This window comes from Capsicum annuum, chromosome 9 (assembly GCF_002878395.1).
Source record: "Capsicum annuum cultivar UCD-10X-F1 chromosome 9, UCD10Xv1.1, whole genome shotgun sequence".
In the NCBI taxonomy this organism is placed as follows: domain Eukaryota; kingdom Viridiplantae; phylum Streptophyta; class Magnoliopsida; order Solanales; family Solanaceae; genus Capsicum; species Capsicum annuum.
Window position 1 is genome coordinate 186,862,865 of NC_061119.1, and position 9,338 is coordinate 186,872,202.

Consider the following 9,338-nt stretch of genomic DNA (forward strand, 5'->3'; position numbering starts at 1 on the left):
AATGACACATGTAATTCATTCTATTGATGTTGAATAATCCATTAGTGAAAATCAGTATGTTTCACTCTTTGTAGCCTAGAAATACAAAGACATAAGCATATAATAAATTCCAAGGTCAAACAAAATAATATTGTAAGAAGCTATACAACATTAATATTTAGAATTTTCATCACTCTCCAATCCAACCGGAGAAAGATATCACTAAGGTAATATAATTGTGTCAATACTTTAAATAAAAATTGCAATCAAATAGAACAACTGGAATTTGAAACACAACTAACTTGAAGACCTTTTGCATGCTCACTTGACAATTAAAATTTTTAACCTCACTTAATAAGTTATAACATTTGTCTATAAGGCAAAACTTGTAAACAATTTTCATAAGACAAACTTTTTATTTATTTTTCTTTTCAAAAATCTTTTTAACATTGTGTTAATTTTTTTATCATTCTTAGCATTATCCTTTAATAAAATAAAAAGAGCTAAATTTTGTGTATAAGCATACAAAATAATTATAAAAATTCTCCAAGTTGATTCAAATGTCTTTACATCATCAAGTCAACGTGAACTATTGACAACCAACTATTGACAACCAACTATTGACAACCATAAAATGAGTAAACTAAAATAATCATATTAAAAGTACAATATGATTGTATATGTATTCTAGCATAATATTGAATGCTTCAAGAGTAATAGTTTTCGTAAACATCAGCTTCAAGAGGAACATCTTCTGTAAACATCTGCCAATTAAAAAAAAATCAGTAGTCAAATGTGACGGCAAAAGATAAACATCAAAATACTCGAGTAAGACAACAATAAGAAATTTACAAAGTTTTAACACTTACACTACCACCTATAATAACCTAAATTTTAAGTGAACATTGACAATGCAACAATATTATTTGCCATGTAACTATATTTTTTTTTACAAAATCCATTTTCTGTATATTGAAGGCAATGGTTATCTGTAGTACACATTCACCTGCATATTATGAAAAAGTAGAAGAATTGTTTTCCAGACAACATTCTACAAATCAAGACAATTATGAAAGGCCTACGCAACTTGCAACACGTTTGTAATCGAACCACTATTTTTGCAGCAAATACTTCTGAAATTAATTTCTACCAAAGTAATTTTAGAGTAAGAGAAGAATTTTATCTACAAAATTCAAGCTACGGGGGAAAAATTAACTCTATAGCTCAACTATCTTCATTCAGCTTAACACAAGATATTATGTAAAAATGTCCACTCATGAATTGAAAAAAATTGTACACCTGATAAGCCATTCTTGCATGTAACATCAATATTTTTCTAAAGTTGCTAAAACTCTTCTTAGCCAAATCAACAACAACTGATAAAATATATACACTAACATCATACATAGTAAAATTCTACAACTGACGTTTGAGGAGGGTAAAGTCTATGTAGACCTTACCACCACCTCGGGGTGGTAGAGATTAGAGAGGCTGTTTCAAGAAATTCTGAAAAAATCTTTTCTAACACTCTTTTTCAATATTGATGAAAAACTCAATGTTTAGCAAATCATTTATTTTTAATTTCAGATTTCAAATATATCAATTATCAATCTTGCAGATCAAAACTCAGATTATTTTATACTCTCGCATCCAAGGAATTCAGAGACTGTGGGATTGTTTTGAACATTAAGTGAACACGTGGCTTCAACCAAGAAGTACTGGGGATAGCCAAAAATATGTTTATGTTGATCCACCATGACGATTTTGTTAATATCAAGTTCTTTAAATAATAAAAATAAAAGAGAATTAAATTAGAAACATGATAGAGGTAGAGCAGAAATTATCAAGTTAATTTTCAATACAAATAGTTGAAAAAGAAAAGAAAACGACTATAAAATACAAATGCAACCACACTACTAAGTAATAACAACACTAAGTTAAAAGAATTTCAAAATTATAGGATAATCAAGAAAATGCATGGAAAATTTGAAAACAGGATTCTGAATCTTAACAATCAAATACACCGTTGGAAAATAGTTGTTGTCAAAATGTCTGTTGGATTTTTTAATTTGTGAGTTTATAAGTAAAATAATTGAGGAGTTAAGAATCTGGCCAGGGAAAGAAGTTTTTATTTTCAAAATCGTACTGATATACAATTTGAAAAAGTAGCAAACTTTACCAGCTACAATCTCCAAACTTGAATCCTTGATATGAAGTAACAAATGGAGTAGAGTGGAATTCAGATGGGTTCAAATGAAGTTAATAGAGAATATCAAGTCGACAACAAAAAAGAACAAAACTTTGTCAAGAAGAATTACCAAATCAGAATGCAAGTTAAAATTCACAATAAATAGAACATAAAGTAAGACAATCGATCCCAATTCTGCCTTGTGACCCATACATGCCAAAATTTTTATGAATATTTATTAACTCATTGTTAAAATTTGAATTTTCTAAGAAAATTTTAAAAGTAAAACTAACAAATAGGTAACTAATAACTAACCAAATATTTGTTGTTTTAAACTGTCACGGTGTTTTATTATATTATGCTCTCACATGGCTTGATGAGGCATTATCCTCTCTTAATATTCTCAGCTAATTGGAGACCAAACTTTTCACATATGTTTAAATATATATTCTTCACAAATGTTTTCATTTTTTCCTCCTCTTTCATTGTTCTTCAAAGCATCATGTTCTTCCTGTAGAACAGACCAATCAAAATTTTATTTAATAATGTTGAAGCTTAATTTGGACACCAAATCAACTCCAAAGCATTGTTGTTTTTTCACGTGTTGGAGAATAGTATAGACAAAGGTTAATTATACATGCAACATTCATAAGAACAATAAATTATGAAGAATGTAAGTTTTAAAAGATTTATAGGACAAAAAGATTGATCGGGACACACATTACATTGAATAAATGTTTATTTAAATAATAAAGATGAATATAATAATTAAATTTAATATTTTTTAGTATGTAAAGATGGAGAATTTATTTATTAAACCTAATCTTTACCAAAAATATTTTAGAAAGGTCGATCGACATTCATCTACCATCAGTAAATTGCAACAAAATAATAAAATGATAGAGACATCAAAATAATACAATTAAATCTGATCTTTACACACAAAAATTTTCTCAAAGTCGTCCGACACTCGTCTACCACCTGTAAACAATAACAAAATAATACAATAATAGAGATATCAAAGTAATACAACTAAACATAACCTTTACATAAAAAAATTTCTCATAGCCGACCAACATTTATCTATCACCTGTAAACTGCAACAAAATAATACGATAAAAGTGAAATCAAAATAATACAATTAAAGTCAAATTTTACACACAAAATTTTTTCAAAGCCGATGGAGATTCATCTACGAATGGTAAACTACCAAAAAATAACAAACTAATAGAGATATTACGATAATACAATTAAACCTAACCTTTACCTAAAAAAAATTTCAAAGTCAACCCACGTTCATCTAGCATTTGTAAATTAAAATAAAACAATAAGATAATCAAGATATCAAGATAATACAATTAAACCTAACCTTTACGCGAGAAATTCTTCAAAGCCAACCAACATTCATCTACAACCTGTAAACTATAAAAAAAAATTCTAATATTGATCACAAAGCTTCGATTTGATCCAACTCACTCTTGTCTGAGCGAAAATTTTGATCCTGAAGAATGATTTTGAATAAAAACAAAGAAGAGATATATATACACACATGTTGAATTCTATTATGCTGACAAAAACAGTGAAGAAGTTGAGGGTTAGAAAATCAATCATCTACCTCTAGACATGCAATCGAATCAAGTTAGATGAGCATCAACTATATTCTACCAATAGGCAAACCGGTTTGTTCTCTAGTTTAACGTACATTTCAATATTTATAGAAATATTTTTTCTTAATAGAGTCCTATTTTAGGAGTATTTTTCTAATTGAACAGTAGAAAAGAAAATATTAATTAATTCTCCTACCATATATTTTAGGAGTCTCATATATTTTAGAAAGTCTAGTAAGAAGTAAATATTAATTAATTCTCCTACTATATATTTTAGGAAGTCTAGTTAATATAATAAAAAATAATTAAATAATAAATTAAAAAAATAGTGAAAGACAGTTTTATCTAAAGAAGAGTCTTTTAATGAAGGATAAAAAGTTTGAAATATTTAATATAGATATAGATATAGATTATAGATTTTTATAGTATTTAAAATTAAATAGTCCTAAAATTTATGGTATGAAAAATTATTTTAAATATTAAATAGTCCTAAAATATTTGATAAGAGGAAATATAAATTATTAAGAGAATTAATCTTTAAAGAGACATAGAATATGTGGTAAGACTCTTCTTTCATCACACTAAAATATGATTCACGCACATATTAAAATTCTAAAATTTTATTCATCAATTTTTTTATTTAAATCCTAAAAACTTATTAAACTTGTGCTCAATTAATGTTTATCGGATATGGATTTCTCTGTAGTCTATATTATAGCAAAAGTTGTCTATTTACTGAAATTAATGTTAGTATTAGCTAAAGGAAAAAAGGTAAAATTATCTTATCGTGTCGCATATATTTTAGGAGTTTCATATATTTTAAAAAGTCTAGTAGAAAAGAAAATATTAATTGATTCTTTCCTAACATATATTTTAGGAAATCTAGTTAATATAATAAAAAATAATTAAATTATAAATTAAAAAAATAGTGAAAAAATAATTTTATCTAAAGAAGAGTCTTTTAATAAAGGGTACAAAGTTCAAATCACTTTCCTAAAAATTTTCACACTTTTAATATATTATAGATATAGATATAGATTATATATATTATAGATACAAAATAGAATATTACCGGAAGATCCACAACTCCAAATTATCATGAATTAACCTTTTAACTTCTTTTTCTCTCTTTTACTTTAACAAACGTTGAAAAAAATAACAAAGTAAAACGTTGTTTGGTAAATGGGAATTGGGGTATTTCCGAAGACTGAACCGGTGCAGACAGTTAAATGGTGTCACTTCCAATAGACACATCGTTCGGAAATTTCATTTTAAGTACATAATGGACATCATTTCCTTCCTTTCGTCCATTATATTATTCAATTTTAGTCCAAATTTAATCTAATTCACGTTTTTTAATATATTGCTTGTCAAGGGTCTTCAAATACAAAGGTGTAATTTCTTCATTCTTTTTCATTTCTTTTTCTTTTCTCCTTTCCCCCTCATAATAACATATAGGGCATCTATTATGTGATGGAATTATGCACAGTAGATCCGAAAGCTTTAGAATTTGCCAGAATACGATAGCAAGTGCGTACTAGATATTTATAAAGGAATACTGGAATCATAACAATCGTAAAAAATGATAATCAAAACCTGCACACATATTATGTTTGAGTGGCCGAGGCTAGCATGTATGATTGTAGTTAATTTGTATAATGCAATCAGAATTGTGAGCTCGTGGCTAGTGTACTGTCTCGTGAAGAGTCGAACAATTTCCATTCTAGTAACAATCTTCATCATTGCTCCAATTTCTTTGAGTTTCCTTTCTTAGTAATTGAACTTCATTACAGTTTCTAACAAGTATATTCAGTTTCTTCAATAACAAGATTGAGTCCAGTATTGTGATCTAATGGTAATTTGAAGTTACATTGTAATAATTGACAATTTATCGATTTCCAACTACCACTTTCTTTTTATTTTATTAATTAACATATTTGAGTTCAATACCATTTTCAGGTTAAAATATGGCGGACCAGAGCAGGGAGATTGATCTGAACGAGGATATTGATCTGAACAAAGAGTATGATATGGCCGAGAGAATTATCTCATTGGAGCACATAAACCATTTGTTATTGGAGAAAGTTGACAAGTTAGAAACTAATCACAGAGTTGAATTAGAAGCCAAGGAAATGGAAATTAGGGGCCTAAAGCGGAAGCTTGAGGATTACGAAAGCCGATGGAAAATTCAGATGGATTTGCTTTGTACGCTGAAGAACGATTTGGCGGAGAGGCCAGCTAATGAATTGCTAACTAAAGATTCCGAATCGGAGAGAAAACTGAAGATTCAGGACAATGCCATTTCCCAAAGCCTTATCAAGAACGAACAAGTTGGTGGGTCTTCTGACGTAAATAAAGATAATTGATGTGCTCGCGTATTTTGTTATTATTACTCCTCCAGGAGTTCTGTCGACAATCGTGTTTTTCTCAAGAGAGCATTCTTATTGAACTATGTCTTGGATAGGCATGTAGTTGAGTTTTTATTGAACTTAAATTATTGAATGTTATGCCGTGTCGATTTATAAACTTCATATCTTTACTGGATATATATCATCGGAACTCTACTTGTGTTCTATGTATACCATGTTTTCGTTCTAGAAAACTAGGATATTGCGGTTATAAATTTATTTTGGATCATTCATGTATAAAATTAGTAGTAGTCGACACTTTAACTAATCGATCGATGATAATAAAATCCCTAACAGTGAATTTCGATGCAACCTTTGGATCACTAGTCACATTTACCCACTTTACACGTCCAGTAGTATTTGCACCTACTCCTCTATTCATATACTCCAGAAAAAATGGATGAATTAGGGGTTTATTAATAACCCCAATCCATATTTTAGGATTTATTAGAAGATCGATGTCACTTTGCATGATCACTGTTCTGGCAAAGCTGTCCCATGGCCATCCTAGATATGTCGTCGTAACATTTTTACTCAATTCTAGAGCTGCTTTTGTAGTACAATTTTGCTGCACGATTCCAATTGGGTCATCCTCTTTCCTTTTTTCTATGTTGTGATTGTATTTTACTGTCCAGGAGTTGGCATGCGCACTTCAGTGATGCAATTTTGGAACACCACAATTGCATCACCGTATATAAAGTCTATGGTGCCCAAAATGTAACAATCCCCGTACAATTGAGTGCCGAATTTCGTATACAGGATGTCTTGATAGTCTTGGAAACAACACCGATAAAAGCTATGTAAATATGTAATTAGCATCTGCTCTTAATGCTACAGCTTGTTTCTTCTCTGGTTCAACTTCATTCTTAAACTGATGTCTAGCTAGGGCTGTGAAGCCTCGCCCATTGACACTTTATAAGCAAAAATTAACAAAAGTAATGAAATCTAATATAATTATATTTATTTATTGAAGTCAAAGTAATTAAATAAAAAAAGTGCAAATTTACCAACTGTTTAGGTGTTGAATATCTTAATGACATCACCGAAGCTTCTATTACCTGAAATTATTGTATTGTCCATCCCCTCACCAAGGAAAACAGTGTTATATTGGTCTTCCATTTATCAATTTGAATATATTCATGGTAAATTCCTTTTTATAATTTTTATATAATAAGGATTCATACTAATGTACTATGATTTGAAGCTGCAGAGATTGCACCCATTGTAGTGGTGAAATCGCCCGAGTTGTGCAACTATTGCACATAGTTGTTGGCTTTCTCCGATACTCATTAAGATGCTATTTAACCAGACGGCCAAAGCAACGAACCAACAATACAATGGATTTCATTTTTGAGCAACTTTGCTGCATTGTAGCCATTAAGAATCTCTTAATGACTATGATAAAACCAACAATATGAAAGATTTCTCTGTGGAGATTCGTACCACTTAGATGTTTCTTGTCCTTGATGGTAGGTGATGGCCTGTCTGACAATATCTACTTAGGGGACCATCACTATTGGATCTGCGGGGTTCAAGTTGTCGATGTTACTAATGTGATGCTTCATGTCTAGTCTTGTGGAGGTTTTGGTAGTTCTTGGTGATCGGGGATGGATCTTTATGGGTTAAGTCAGCTACAATGCATCTTATCTAGTCTTTTTTTTAATGGTGTAGAAAAAAGGGGGACATTCTTTCTTTCTTGTTTAATTATTAATCAAAACTTCACTGTCCGTTGCGACAAATAAATAAAGTGTCACACGTGCATCTCATGCATCCCAGGTGCATCCAATGCGTCTTTCGTGCGTCCCTTGCATCTTGTGCATCACAAGTGCATCCATGTGTTAGAATTGTTTCAGACTTTACATTTTATGGATTGCACATTTCACAGACACTAATCTTGGATACCTTGTCAACTTTTATCCCATTAAGTTTTGTTTTAGACAGCCTCAGTCATAATTAGGAACATCATAAAGGGTGACCCATGGATTCCCTCTATTGTTCCATATTATTTGGACCTACCTTGAATAGACCAAAAAAGCCGCCTGAAGCCTCACTCGCCTTACAAGATATATATCCATGTGCGAAGCAATATGTTTCCAAAGCTAGCAGTCCAATTGAAAAAACTGAATTTATCTGATCACTGAAGATATTCTTGCAACATTTGTTTTTCTATTTTTTTGCTAGCTCTTTGCACATGTTTGACTTCTTGGGTTTATGCTTTACTTGTAAATATCTTACCCTGGAAAAATACAAATCATAGTTACCAGAAAAAAAAAAAAAAAAAAAATTTGGAGTGTATGCACTTAGGATCCCTTTTTAATCAAGAACTTCTTAATTTTTTTCCAATATTTTGTTGAGCAACTCTTATCTTATCTTTGTCCTCTGATTCCCATCGTGTTTCCTAAAGGCTTCTCTTTTGATTGTGCTAGTTGAGGCGTCAACTTGACCCTTGCTGCAATCGTCTTTCTTTTGGTGTGACTTTAATTTCTGTATCACGAAGAGAATGGCACTATTAGGTGGTTACTTATGTGGAACAATCGAGTTGTGGGCAAATTGATCCCCTAAACCAACTTTATTGAAAAATTAATCTACAGAATACATACAAACACTGAAAGTGATGAGTGAAGCATTAGTCATCACTAATTGTGTGTAATTCACTATTACTGTGGCTTATTTTCGTGAACTTTTAACGCTCAGTGGTTTCATTGTTAATAAAAAAGTGTTGCGTAAAATTCTGAGGTGCAAAACATAGAAATTAATAATTTCATTTTTTAACCACGTAAGTTTTGGGAAATGTTGAAGCACTTTGTTTCTTATAGCATAGCATTTTCAGTAGTTATGGCTTAAAGATCAGTGGATTTTCAACATTTCAAGAAATGTCATGCAGAGAACATACAAGCTATGTTGCATGGACCCTCCAAAATAGTAATTTTTGAAGGATTCGACACGGTGAGACAACATGTTAGGGGAGCCGTAGCGAGATAGCATTTCTTCATGCAAGGACTTAATGATGGACTTCCTTGAATGCACCAAATAGCAACACAGCCATCAACAACTTCTTGAAACTCTCGATATCTTCGATTGCCTCTTCATCATTGCCCGTGACTAAAATCAAGTCTTTTCTTCTATAGTAATCACAATCCCACTCGAGTATCATTT

General features: G+C 30.7%; 1 protein-coding gene across 1 annotated transcript; it reads left to right on the plus strand.

Moving 5' to 3' along the window:
- Nucleotides 1-5,037: 5,037 nt before the first annotated feature.
- Nucleotides 5,038-6,196, plus strand: LOC124887292. Its single transcript, XM_047396712.1, has 2 exons — nucleotides 5,038-5,166; nucleotides 5,734-6,196. The coding sequence occupies exon 2, from the start codon at nucleotides 5,742-5,744 to the stop codon at nucleotides 6,138-6,140; it is 399 nt and encodes a 132-aa protein (XP_047252668.1). The 5' UTR covers nucleotides 5,038-5,166; nucleotides 5,734-5,741; the 3' UTR covers nucleotides 6,141-6,196.
- Nucleotides 6,197-9,338: the final 3,142 nt, after the last annotated feature.

Excerpts from the sequence above, each read along its gene's own strand:
- LOC124887292 (XM_047396712.1), top strand. The coding sequence starts at position 5,742 with ATGGCGGACCAGAGCAGGGAGATTGATCTGAACGAGGATATTGATCTG.